Here is a 13,367-nt window from a genome sequence, read left to right as displayed (position 1 = left end):
ATACTCAAATTCATAGCAGGACTATTCACTCTAGCTAAAACGTGGAAGCAGGAGTGCCCCGGCTGGCTCAGTCAGTAGAGCATGTGACTCTTGATCTCGGGGTTGTAAGTTCGAGCCCCACATTGGGTGTAGAGATTATTTAAAAATAAAATCTTTTTTAAAAAATGTGGAAGCAACTCAAGTGTCCATCAGAGGATGAATGTGATAGATTAGGTGCCATAGAGTATCATTCAGCTTTTAAAGGGAAGGAAATTCTTCAATATGCTACAGCATTAATGAACCTTGAGGACATTGTGCTAAGTGAAATAAACCAGTCACAAAAGGACAGATCCTATATGGTTCCAGTTATACAAGATGTTTAGTATGGTCCGAATCATAAAGACAGTATAATGGTTGCCAGGAGCTGGGGGAGAGAGGAATGGGGAGATATTGTTTAATAGGTACAGAGTTTCAGTTTTATAAGCCAAAATTGGGGGGAGGGGGGATGGTGAAGGTTGCACAACAGTATGAGTGTATGTAGCACCACTGAACTGTATGCTTAAAAATGATAAATTTGGGGGTGCCTGACTGACTCGGTAGAGCATGCAACTCTTAATCTCAGGGTTCTAAGTTCAAGCCCCATGTTGAGTGTAGAGATTACTTAAAAATAAAAATGTTTTTAAAAAATGCTCAATTTTATATGTATTTTACCCAAATGGGAAAAACGGGGGGCATAAAGCCTACTGGAAATATCAATGTAAGCAAGTCAGCCACAGACCGGGAGAAGGTATCTGCAACCCATGAGTTGCAAAGCACCAGTATCCAGTGATTCAACAGACTCTCGCACATGTACCCAAGGATACCTCTGCAGAAAAGCTCATTGCTAGAAATGGAGACAAACTTACTAGCTCTCAGGGGAGACATACTGGAATTAATTGGTATTCTAAAAGTTTAAATGATTGTACTGAGTGTAAATGGTTAGATGTACAATGTTGAGGGTACCTGGCTGGCTCAGAAGAGCATGCAACTCTTGACCTCAGGGTCATGAGTTTGAGCCCCATGTTGGGTGCAGAGATTACTTAAATAAAACTGGAAGAGAAAACAGTGCTGAGCATTTTTTTTAACTTATATAAGCATGGTCTAAAATGATCTGGTCGGTGTGCTGCTTAAATATTTAATCCTGATGGTGTCTCTTATGTAATTTTCTCTCTGTTTCAAATGTTTTTATAATTAACTTTTAGAAGAAAAATAAGTAGATATGCTCTCTAGCTGTAGATAGATGGTTCAGTGGTGCCATTGGTTATGGGCAAGGGGCTGACATCTGTGGATGGCAGGTAGCTCGGGCCTATGGTCATTGCTCCCTAGCCATGCACAGCCAGTGAGTGCTCCGGTGAGTCATTTTGGTCTCATGTTGGGAACTGTGACTCTTCTTTGAGGAGGCAGAAACAACTGTCAGAGCATTCTAGAGTCCATGCTCTTAGATTGAGACCCAAATATCTGAAAAGTAGGGGCATTTTATTACCTTCTCTGTGTTCCTGCCTATAAAAATACAGTGCCTCTGACATTTCATCCTATGTCACCTGCAGCCTGTACATTGGGAGTGTTTAGGCAATTGTCTCAGGATTAAAAGAATTTCCCTTTCTGGCTTTAGACTGTGAGGCCATCCAGCTGTCTGTAGGATTTGCTTCTCGTCGTGATTGCTTCTAGGTGTTGAATACTATACAACCAAATACTCTATTCCTGTTTCCAGGGAAACATTTAAATGTTTATACCCTATTTTCTTTTCCCTGCAGGGAGCAGTGTTGACAGGGAGATCCTGTCTATGTAAAGTATTTCACCTGAATTACAAGGTGAAACCCATTCTTTCCTTCTGCAGCAGACTAGGAAAAGTTCACATAGTATCCTTGTTTCTTGCAGAACTCACAATACTTTATATGCACCAGAAATGCTAGCCAAGATGGCAGAGCCTTTCACAAAGGCTCTGGATATGCTTGAAGCGGAAAAATCTGCTATTTTGGGTAAGAAATCTAACTTTTTTTTTCTTGTCTTGAAGTTTGCCTTATCTCTCATGGACTCCTCAGGCAGCTTTAGTGTGCTGTGTGTCATCACCTCCTTCTCACCTAGCACTACTTGACTGTTTTTGTCATGGAGTTCCTACAGGGTCTCTAGGAACAAGTGTGTTTACTTCATTATCTTAGCATATAGAGGTCTTTGGAGGCTGTTTCTCCCCTGTGTTAACCCTGTGTAGTGGCATGTGTCAGAGCCTTTAGATTATAAATAAACCACGGTTTTCTGCCATGAAGGATATTAGCATACTTTCCTGCTTTCATATGTGAAGAAAAAAGGTGTTAAAATGGTTAAGTTCAAATTGCTTTAATTAGCAAAATATTGTATGTGTTACCAAAAATTTCAAAGGAATAGATCCTAAACCATGTTTCCCATTTGTTACCTTGATTCGAATGTTGCTTTAACTCATTCTTCCCATTAGCAAATAACTGCAATCGTGTGACATGTGCTGTGAAGGAAAGTGGCCATGTGTTTATCGGGAGACCTCACCCAGTGTTGGAGAGGAGTCAGAAGACTACCTCCTAGTGGAGACTTGAAGGAGGAGTAGGAAAGATCTCATCAGGCTGGGGGGCAAGAGAAGATGTTGAGGATTGTGGGCAAGCAGAATGGCAGGTAGAAGATCCCGAGGCATGTAGGAAAGAGCTTGGTATGTCTAGGGAATAGAGAATGGTGACTTATGTGGCTGGAATAGAGAGCAAGGCAGTGGTTAGAAGTTAGAGCCAGAGACATCCAGTGTTGTCTAAATAAACCGTGTGCCTATTTCTAAAGCTTCATGCTGGCTCACCATCACAGTCCCCACAGTATCTCTTCATTCCCAGCCATAACCTCTGCCTGGGCCTAGTTGTGATTAAGCAGTGAGCATTCCCCGGCTGTGACATTCATGAAAGGAAGGGTGTTAGTTTGCCTTTCCGGAACTTGTGTCTGTCTTGGCCTACATGGTCCTGGACCATTTCCTGTAGCACCACTGCAGTAAGGTCCACATTACAGGGGGAAAAAAAAGAAGAAGACCTTCCAAGAAATATCTTGCAATCAATTTAAAAAGTAGCTGTCGCTTTACCACCCATCACCCTCGCCTCCAGTCAGCCATTCAAACTAAGCCAGGAATTCCTGTTGTAGAAATAGATGGTGACCCAAAACGTACTAGAATGGACAAACAGTTCCCCTCTAGCAGCTTCCAGCCATGAGCAAGACTTGAAATATAAAACTGTCTCTGATGGGATGTATAGATCTTTTGGATCTTATAGAACTCTTAAATTATACTATGATTAGTTTTCATTTTGGGTTTCATTAGTTTCATGATCAGATCATTTTGATCTGCTATATATCTTGGGCTTTTGCTTAAAATGTTGCTTGAAAAAGAGGTTCCACAACTGAAAAAGGGAAGAGGGCATTCCCAGTGCTTTTGGAGAGATCATTTTGAGCTGTCATTGTGTGTTTTGGTATAAGTCCCATCTGGAGAAACCCCCCCAGCAAAAGTTGGAGTGCCCAGGTGTAGTCTGAAGTCCTGCATACTTAAATAGTTTCCACCTTTCCCCACCAAAACAGTGTTGTAACAGTCACTTTGAGGGAAGCTCTTAGCACCTCCAGCTGGTAGAAGACTCGGCCAGCTGTTTTGCATTAACAGCACTTCTCACCCCCACTTCCAAACCATATCTGCCTGCTGTAGGGTGTTGGCAGGTAAGACCCTTGGCAGCAGAACAGCATGTTCCTGACCCATCTTTCTCTGTAGGATTACCTCAGCCCCTCTTGGAACTGAATGACTCTCCTGTCTACAAAACGGTCTTGGAAAGAATGCAGCGTTTCTTCTGCACCCTCTATGAAAACTGGTAAGGAACTGACGCTATCTCCCCATATTTTCTTTTTATTTCTTTTTAAAATTTTTAATGTTTATTTTTGAGAGAGAGAGAGAGAGACAGAGTGTGAGAGGGGGAGGGGCAGAGAGAGAAGTTGACAAGAATCCAAAGCAGGCTCTAGGCTCCGAGCTGTCAGCACAGAGCCCGATGCGGGGCCCAAATTCACAAACAAGTGAGATCATTACCTGAGCCGAAGTTGGACACTTAACCAACTGAGCCACCCAGGCGCCCCTCCATATTTTCTTTTTAGACATGCGTAGTAAAGGAATGTCACGGATAGGACTTTCGATGTAGAATTCTAGTGTACAGGTAAGATGAAGCAAGAATTTGACAGAAGACCAATGATTGTAGTGTCACACCAAAATGAACTGGCTGGCTTTCACATGTATGCTTTTTTATAATTGTCATAGTGCCTCAGTCCTAGCCATGACTTGAGTGAGATTTCATGCCTAACTTGTCTGCTTCCAGTGCATAAAATGATGAGACCACAGTATAAGATACAGTGAGTGGTGATGCATTTTCTCAGAGCCCTCACTACTCATAGCTGCTTTTTTTTGTGAGAGCATGAGCAGGGGAGGGACAGAGAGAGGGAGAGAACCCCAAGGAGGTTCCACACTATAAGTGCAGAGCCCAGCTCAGGGCTCGATCTCAAAAACGGTGAGATGACCTGTGCTGAAATCAAGACTCGGACACTTGACTGACTGTGCCACCCAGGCTGCCTCTGGAGGCAGTTAGCCGGACTTTGTCTTTGGGACCTGGTTTTAGGATGGGGAGGTAACTTGCCCTCCTGTAGCACACCACACTCCAGGCATTGTCCTTAGTCATCCACCGCTCGAATCAGCCAAGCTAACAAAAAGAGAATCTTCATTGACAATCCATATTGCTTATGAAGTAATGATTGCTATTGTTGCTCTTGGGTGCCAACATCTGTCTTTAAAAAGATGCTACATCGGGGCACCTGGGTGGCTCAGTCAGTTGAGCATCCAACTCTTGGTTTCAGTTCAGGTCATCATCTCATGGTTCATGGGATCGAGCCCCATGTCAGGCTCTGCACTGACAGCACAGAGCCTGCTTGGGATTTTCTTTCTCTTTCTCTTTCTCTTTCTCTTTCTCCTCCTCCTCATCCTCCTCCTTTCTCTTTCTCTTTCTCTTTCTCTTTCTCTTTCTCTTTCTCTTTCTCTTTCTCTTTCTCTTCCTCTTTCTCTCTCTCCCTCCCTCCCTCCCTCCCTCCCTCCCTCTGTCCTTCCCCCTGCCCCTCCCCCACTCACACATGCTCTTGTGCTCTCTCTCAAATAAATAAACATCTATCAAGTGTCTAAGCTTAAAGGTGGGTGAGGGGTGTGTTACTGATTAAGCTTAAGTTCTCTTAAGGAGTAAATGCAGTTTCTTTTCTAGCTGAGAAGTGTAGACTAGAAATTCCTGGGGCATTCAGAGCTAATAATAACAAATGTGGGATGTAAATGCTGTGGTTTTTCCCTTACAGTTTCCATATCCTAGGGAAGGCAGGTCCTTCCATGCAGCAGGACTTTTACACCGTGGAGCACCTTGCTACTCAGCTCCTCAGCTCGGCCTTTGTCAACTTGAACAATATTCCCGACTACCGACTCAGACCCATGCTTCATATCCTTTCCAAAGTCCCTAGATAACCCAGAGGGCCAGAAGATTGAAGACAGGAACAGCTGTCAGACACCGGAGGAGGCAGAGCTGAGCAGTGTGGAATAGATGGAATCCTTTATCTATGCGTGTGATAACCACATTAAACAGAAAAAAAGATTCATATAAACGGCAGGAAAAATATGAAGGCAGTCCAGGGGTCTTGAAAGTGTTCTCCTGAGGGGTAGATCTTGACCATCCCATTTCTTGGAAATGTGAAAGATAAAAGCTTTTATCTCTTTTCTGTGTCCTGTCAGGTGCCTCCTCATACTTCATTCTCATTTGGACTCTTTTCTGTTTTCGAGAGTATCTCTCTTCCCAGAAGTTACAAGGAGAATGGTAAAAGAGAGTTTATTATGAAGGTGTCCCTCTTCTTTTTTCCTTCCAGGCAAATAAGTGCCCATAATGGGCAGCCTGGGATTTCTGGAAAAGAGCTTGAAGAGTTTTGCCTGTTAAGATAGAATGTCCATGGCATCTTGCAGGTCCTTTGGGGGTTGACTCTGCCCGAGGGCATAGCCTGCTGCCTGGCAGGTTTCCAGCCTGGCAGGTGAGGGGATGCCTTGGAATGGGAGGGGTATGTGCTCATGTTCTAAAACTTCTTAACCTGCCGCGGCATGGGTCTTTGTGAAGCCTCTGGTGCTCTTCTGTCCCCCAGAGCACTATGAAGCCCTGGTGTCTCCAATCCTTGGACCTCTTTTCACCTACCTCCACATGGTAAGAGATCGGTCAGAAAGGATAGCAAAGAGGCCTCTTGGGCAGGTTGGCCTCTCATGAGTCTTGCAAGTCAGGAGTTCCTGAAAGTATTTCCTGGCTCTGTCCAGATGGCCACACAGCTGTCCCACTCCAGCACTTTCCTTGCTGCAGTGGATTGAGCACCCCCGAGAACTAAACTGGTTTGGTTGCCCTTGAAGACCTGCAGACTCCACTTCTGCTCCTGACCTCCTATTAACTGAGGAGAGGTGGTCAGGGGAGTGCTTCCCCTGGGTCTGTTTCCCTGATGGTGGAATTAAGCAGGAGGACCAGCTGGGTAGAGAACAGATGTGTCCAGAGAGACCTGGGAATTCTATAGTATTGTTGATCCTTTTGAAGCAAAGAAGTGTTTCGTACACTGTCCTCGTCACTTTGTTTACCATATGGGGTCTCCCAGGGCTCTGTCATTGAGATCTAGAATCATCCTTGGCTAATTCTAATCATGAAGTGGACTTAGATATTGTGTGTTCCAACCTCCTCACCACTACTGCCATTTATTTCCCTTTTGTTTTCCCAGAGGCTTTCCCAAAAATGGCACGTCATCAACCAGAGGAGCCTGCTGTGGTAAGGAACATCTCTCCTCCTGTGGAAGTACTGGCAGCCAGCTTTGGGGTGGGAGATGAGAGACAGTGGGAAGGGGAAGTTCTGCCATTCAAGGCTAGAAAGCACTAGGTTATGGTCATCCTCAGCCTGGATGGTAGATGGCTTGTCTGTGACCATTAGGCATACTCAGGTCAAGTCTTCATAGGGGGCATCTTCAGCTTCCTTAGGAGGATACTGAGACATCCTTATCCACTTTGGATTTTGATCCAGGACCTCTATCCAACTGGATATTGTCAGATAATAATGTCTTCCTCAGTGGATCATTGCTGTCCGTTCCCAACATTTGTGTGAAATGTAGACCAAAGGGAGCCAGGAGAAGGAAATGAGCACAGAGGGTCTGGTTAAGGTCACTGTTTTCCTTGACCTTCCCTTTTGCACTCCCATGGAACTTGGCCCCCTGCTTTTCTGCAGTGGAGAAGATGAGACCGCAGATGAAAACCCAGAGTCTCAAGAGATGTTAGAGGAACAACTGGTGAGGATGTTAACCCGAGAAGTCATGGACCTAATCAGTAAGTGGCATGTGGGAATTAGGGGTAGTAAAGAAGACTTTTTCTAGAAGAAGAACTGGTCACTCACCCAATTCCCTTAAGGCATGTTTACAGCAATACTGACAGATTAATTAAGAAATAATTAACTAGATAGAAACCAGGTAGTCAAATCAACTTAAGGACATTCTACGAATTGCAAAGCAAGAGGAATTTCGATTAATGGTAGGAGTAACTTCCTAGTTTTGTCAGAATATGGAGAATTCTTAATTCTTAGACATGAAGATGCCCGATTTTCTTTGTTGGTCATTTCATTTGTTTGGGATCCAAAGTAGACCAAGGATGTATCAGGATTCCTCTTTTGGTCACTTACTCTCCGAGAATCCTATAATTTCTCTCTAGTTAGCTGAACTTAAAGAGGGACCAGAGCAGTCTGGTCAAACACCTCTGTTTCCCTGGTAAAAGTGATTTTTGTGCCTGGACAGTGTCCCACTTTCCCCCATCTTCACCTGCCTGAAGACCGTTTGGAATTCATTGGCCTGAGGTGGCTATTGTTCAGTCCAGTAACCCCACTTTCTTGCTTTAGCGGTATGCTGTGTTTCAAAGAAAGGTGCTGACCATGGTACTGCTCCCCCTACAGATGGAGATGGTAAGTGAGCTTGTTGTTTGACCCTCAGAGGTCTGCCCTTAGACTCCTAAATATCATCCCTTTTGTAGCCAGGTCAGTTCCTGTAGAACTAGCAGTTTGGGGTGGGTGAGATGTACATCTAGCTTTTCTCTCTGTTGGCTCTTTTGCTGTGTTCCTCCGGCATACTCCCACCTCAGAGCTTTTGCACTTGCTATTTCCTCTATTAGGATAATTTTCCTCCCAACTGTATACGTGGCCTGTTCCCCTGCTTCATTCAGATACTCTGCTCAGTTGTCACCTCTGAGAGGTGTTCCATAACCAACCTATAAAAACTAGTGGGGTGCCTGGGTGGCTCAGTCAGTTGAGCATCCGACTTCAGCTCAGGTCATGATCTTGTCATTTGTGAGTTCGATGTTGGGCTCGCTGCTGTCAGCCTGTCCATGCAGAACCCGCTTCAGATCCTCTGTCCCTCTTTCTGCCCCTCCCCCACCCATTCTCCCTCTCTCCCTCTCCCTGTCTCTCAAAAAATAAATAAAACATAAAAAACAACCCAGCCACTCTTATTCTTCCTTTGCTTTATTTTTCTTCATAGCACTTATCACTGCCTGACATTGTTTTATTTCACTTGTTCATTTGTCACCTGTCTTCCTCATTAGAATTTATAAACTATCAGGGAAGGGACTTTTTCCTATTCCTGTTACATCCCCAGTAACTAAGTGTCTGCTACAGTGGGGTCCTCATTTTTAAGTAACTGTCCAGAGTTTCCCACTATTTTCTCTTTTGTTTTTGTTTTTGTTTATTTTTTTAAGAGAGACAGAGTGTGAGTGGGGGAGGGGCAGAGAGAGAGGGAGGCACAGAATCTGAAGCAGGCTCCAGGCTCCGAGCTGTCAGCACAGAGCCTGACACAGGGCTCAAACTCATGAACCGTGAGATCATGACCTGAGTGGAAGTTGGATGCGTAACTGACTGCAGCCAGATGTGTCTCTAGACCTGCCATGAGCTGGGCTTCTACACCCTTCCATGAAGTTGGGGGGCTGTCCAGGACTACTTACTTACCAGTCAGCCCAGGTTACTCAGGTTTCCTTTACTTGGTGGACTTCTATCAGAACAGGATCCTCTTCTCTGTTCTGAAAGGATGAAGCTTAATATCTCTCTGCTTACAGATGAAGAGATGATGGCCACAGAGGTAGCCCCCTCAGCCATGGCGGAGCTTACAGACCTGGGCAAATGTCTAATGAAGCATGAGGTGTGTGGAGGGGACAGGTGTTTTTCTCCTTTCCTGGTATGGCACCAGTTTCCACTTTTCTCAATCTGTGATGCCATCAAAGAATTTTGGGGGGCTAATGCTGCTTTATTAACTTCCTGGTTCCTAAAGCCTCCAGAAGGCAGTAGAAAAGGTCAAGGTGTCTCCCATGCTAGCATGGGCAGAGGCTTTCAGAAAAACACACGGGCACACTGTGGTGTTCAGCCTCCCCCAGGCCTGAGCTTGGTGTCCTTGCACATTGGTTTTCACTTCTATATTGGTGGTTTTTTCTTCTTTTTGACTGCCTGATATACATAGAGAGGAAGTAAGTTTGTCCTGAGTTGCTATTTTTGTCATGTTCCTCCTCACCTGTTAAAATCCCAGCTCCTCATGTATAGGAATACTCAGAAAATTAATGTGTAAATTTTCTCATTGTAATCCTTCATCCTTTTCTGCTAGGATGTTTGTACAGCGCTATTAATTACAGCCTTCAATTCCCTTGCTTGGAAGGATACTCTGTCCTGTCAGAGGACGACCACACAGCTCTGCTGGCCTCTGCTCAAACAAGTATGGTTATTCACCCCTTCTCACTCCTTATGAAAGGCTGGGGTCATGAGGATTGACTGAATCAGTTGGAAGAATCGGGTTGCTGGGGCTTTCAGAGAGTAATCCTTTGGCCCTGAGCACAGCTGTGTCCCCAGGTGCTGTCGGGGACACTGCTCGCAGATGCTGTTACATGGCTTTTCACCAGCGTGCTGAAGGGCTTACAGACGCACGGGCAGCACGACGGCTGCATGGCTTCCCTGGTCCACCTGGCCTTCCAGATATACGAGGCACTGGTGAGTGCAGAAAGCACAGAGGCAGGGCTGGCTGCAGCTTCATGTTGAGGGGCCTGCTCCCAGGCAGTTGGGCCTTCATAAAAGTAGACAGCTGCCCGAAGAGGTGGGGGTGGTGGGGTCATAGGAAAGGTGGCAAGGCCCAACCTACCCCATTGAGTGGTTTTATATCCCCACTCCACAGCGTCCCAGGTACCTGGAGATAAGAGCTGTGATGGAGCAGATCCCTGACATACAGAAGGACTCTCTGGACCAGTTTGACTGCAAGCTGTTGAACCCCTCTCTGCAGAAAGTGGCGGACAAGCGCCGGAAGGACCAATTCAAACGCCTCATTGCTGGCTGCATCGGGGTAGGTCATGCGCCTTCCCTGGTGCTCCCAACCAGCTTGACCTACCCTAGTGGTCTTCTTAGACCATGTGTACAGGCAGACCGGACACCAGCTGGAGTCATAATCTTTGAAACAACCCACTACTCGGGACCCAGCATCAATTCTTCTCCTTTGTTTTCCACAGAAACCCTTAGGAGAACAGTTCCGCAAAGAAGTCCACATTAAGAATCTTCCCTCACTTTTCAAAAAAACAAAGCCAATGCTGGAGACGGAGGTGCTGGACAACGAGGAGGGCGGCCTGGCCACCATTTTTGAACCCTGAATCAAACTTTTGGGCATTCTTCCTTGGCCTTTATTGTCATCTCTTCTTCCCCTTCATAGCTAATCTCTAGGCCCCTCTCCACCGCCACTTCACTTTCCACCATTGTCAGCCTGGAGAGAAATCCAGGTCTGGAGCTGGAGAGAGTGGGCTCTGTGCAAGGCACAAGTAATGATACCTAAGGTATCAAGAAAGGGAGTTTGCGCTCACACCATTCTGTCTAGATCTCCCATCATTCTACTTGGAGTTTCACCTTTTCTAAGAAAGAAAACCTAGAGCAGACTGGCCCTACTCCCCAAGCCCTCCCATCCCCATGTAGCCATACACCTGTGTAGAGGGGTCACTAGGGGTGCTACACCCAACACTGAGACTAGCGGGGCTTGCACAAGGGCTTGGTCCCGCACTGCTTACGCCAGAGTTTCGCCTGGGCCACTGCAAGCCCCACTGAGTCCCTTTGCTGCTGGGCTGGTGGAAAACCTTCCCCATCCCTCAGGGGCATGTCTGGGTCAGGTGCTGAGTGCTGAACTGAATCTGGCCAGTTTCCTTTCTGTTTTGAGCAAGAATCTGGTCACCTGATGGGATCCACGGTACAGACTACTGCTAGGCTCTGAATGCAGTGTCAAGTGTGGTACCATCAGGGACCAGGGCTGGGCCACTCTCTGGAGCACTTTCTGGCATCCCCTTATAGACCTCATACATATTCCATGCACAGTCCCTCAGTGTGGGTTCCCCAGCCCCAGGGTCCACTCAGGCATAAGAGCCACAGTACCCTATCTAGTGTCACGCGATGCCATTGGCATCTGAGGATAATGCACACCAGCTAGGCTATGTCTGTGACAAGCAGCTGGCAAAGCCACTGGTCTTCTCTCCTAGGACTAGTTGAGTCCAGGTGCCTTCAAAAATCTCCTGGTCTTTTGGGTCCCTGGTCACTTCTCTCATGGACCATTTCCAGAAGAAAAAATATGCCTTCCTGTCACAACCTGTATTGTGAGGCTCCACTCTGTTCTCAAGGTCACTAGATGGCCCTGTAAGCAGAGGGGATATGAATGCAAGAACCTAGCCTTGAGGTCACTACTGGCCATATACAGGCTTCATTTATACAGAAACCATATAGAGTATGTCTGCATTCTGTACAGAGACCTGTCCTCAATCCAGTCCACTGATGACAGTTTTGGTAAGGACTGTGCAGAACAGCCTGGGCTCAAGCTCCACCTGTGAGCTGGTGGTCCCTGGGCAGGGTCGGAAAGAGGCCAACCTGGGGAAATGGGACTTGGAAGTTCTATGTAGCTGTTTCTATGGCACAGGTTTGCCCCATGCCCTCTTTCCAGGTGGTGCTTTGGGCTGCTTCCTGTTGACTATGAAGGCCATCTCAAAGCATGTTTCCCTCCAAACTTGATGGCTGCCTACTCCTCTCTATGGTTGGGGCTGTGGAGGGCACAGTTGTATTTATTGTGCTGTAGTATTTTTAACATCCTGTGACTTCATGCTAGAAGTTTTCTATTGTTTATAGAACCTTTTTGTAGAAACATTAACTCTAAAGCACATCTGCATGTCAGTAAAAATCTCAGTTTCATACAGAAAGGTCCCCATCTGCCTTTTTCAAACCAGTGACATACTCTAGGGTCATTGCTCCGGAGCATCCTGCTAAAGGGACTGGACAGGAAGAACTGTGACCGTGAACCTGCTGTCAAGCTTTCTCAAACAGCATGCCAGCCAGAAAAAGACCTCTATTCCTGACAGACCTAGACCAAGCAGCCCATACCGCTCCCCCAGTGTTTTCTGTGGCCACTAGACTGGACTCTGAGGGACTGTCCAAATGGAACTGCTGCTGTTCCTTGTGTCACTTTTTTTAAAAGATTTTTTTTTTTTTTTTAATGTTCTATTTATTTCTGAGAGAAAGGGAGACACAGAATCCAAAGCAGCTCCAGGCTCTGAGCTGTCATCACAGAGCCTGATGCAGGGCTTGAACTCACAAACTGTGAGATCATGACCTGAGTGGAAGTCAGATGCTTAACCAACTGAACCACCCAGGCGCCCCTAAAAGATTTTATTTTTAAGTAGCCTCTACACCCAACATTGGGCATGAACTTACAATCCTGAGAACGAGAGTGGCATGCTTTACCAACTGAGGCAGCTAGGTACCCATCCCTCCTTGTGTGACACATGATAGCCATGTGACTTGATGGGTACGGACCACCCCTTTTCCTCAGAAACTTGTAGTAATCTAGGAAATGGATTAAGTGGCGCAAACAATTTTCTGTGATCTGGCTGAGCCCCCAAAGACCACCTCAATTTGGTAGGTTTTTTTGTTTTGTTTTACCTGAGCGTGTCAGCAGGTGAGAAGGGCAGAGGAAGGAAGAGAATCTTAAGCTGGCTTCACCCTCAGCACAGAGCTCAACGCGGGGCCTGATCCCACAACCCTGGCATCAGGACCTGAACCAAAATCAAGAATCAGACATTCAACTGAGCCTCCCAGACACCCCTGGTATCTCTGATGAGGCTTCAGAGGACTTGACCCTGACCTGCAGTAACACCCGAACCCTGTGTTCCTAAGTGCCAAATAATGCCAAACCTCTTCTAAGGTGAGGCCCCGTATATTGGGGCTAAAACTCCGGAAGTAGTC

General features: G+C 46.1%; 1 protein-coding gene across 3 annotated transcripts in view; it reads left to right on the top strand.

The window, feature by feature from the left end:
- Positions 1-12,321, top strand: part of XPO5 (exportin 5) — a 49,078-nt gene extending 36,757 nt beyond the window's left edge. For 2 of the 3 annotated variants that reach the window (XM_045498329.1, XM_045498330.1), the window contains 12 exons: positions 1,897-1,997; positions 3,776-3,872; positions 5,383-5,519; positions 6,169-6,266; positions 6,820-6,866; positions 7,317-7,414; positions 7,977-8,039; positions 9,182-9,264; positions 9,721-9,828; positions 9,963-10,100; positions 10,282-10,446; positions 10,610-12,321. In XM_045498329.1, coding sequence (XP_045354285.1) covers positions 1,897-1,997; positions 3,776-3,872; positions 5,383-5,519; positions 6,169-6,266; positions 6,820-6,866; positions 7,317-7,414; positions 7,977-8,039; positions 9,182-9,264; positions 9,721-9,828; positions 9,963-10,100; positions 10,282-10,446; positions 10,610-10,747 — 1,273 coding nt within the window. In that variant the 3' untranslated portion in view covers positions 10,748-12,321. Of the gene's footprint in view, positions 1-1,896; positions 1,998-3,775; positions 3,873-5,382; positions 5,520-6,168; positions 6,267-6,819; positions 6,867-7,316; positions 7,415-7,976; positions 8,040-9,181; positions 9,265-9,720; positions 9,829-9,962; positions 10,101-10,281; positions 10,447-10,609 lie in introns of those variants that run through there. The other variant, XR_006717227.1, reaches the window with a different exon arrangement.
- The last annotated feature ends 1,046 nt before the right edge of the window (positions 12,322-13,367 follow it).

The sequence above is a fragment of the Leopardus geoffroyi genome, chromosome B2 (genome assembly GCF_018350155.1).
Source record: "Leopardus geoffroyi isolate Oge1 chromosome B2, O.geoffroyi_Oge1_pat1.0, whole genome shotgun sequence".
In the NCBI taxonomy this organism is placed as follows: domain Eukaryota; kingdom Metazoa; phylum Chordata; class Mammalia; order Carnivora; family Felidae; genus Leopardus; species Leopardus geoffroyi.
Note: the sequence above shows the minus strand (reverse complement) of the source record. Positions and strands in the feature narration are given on the sequence as shown.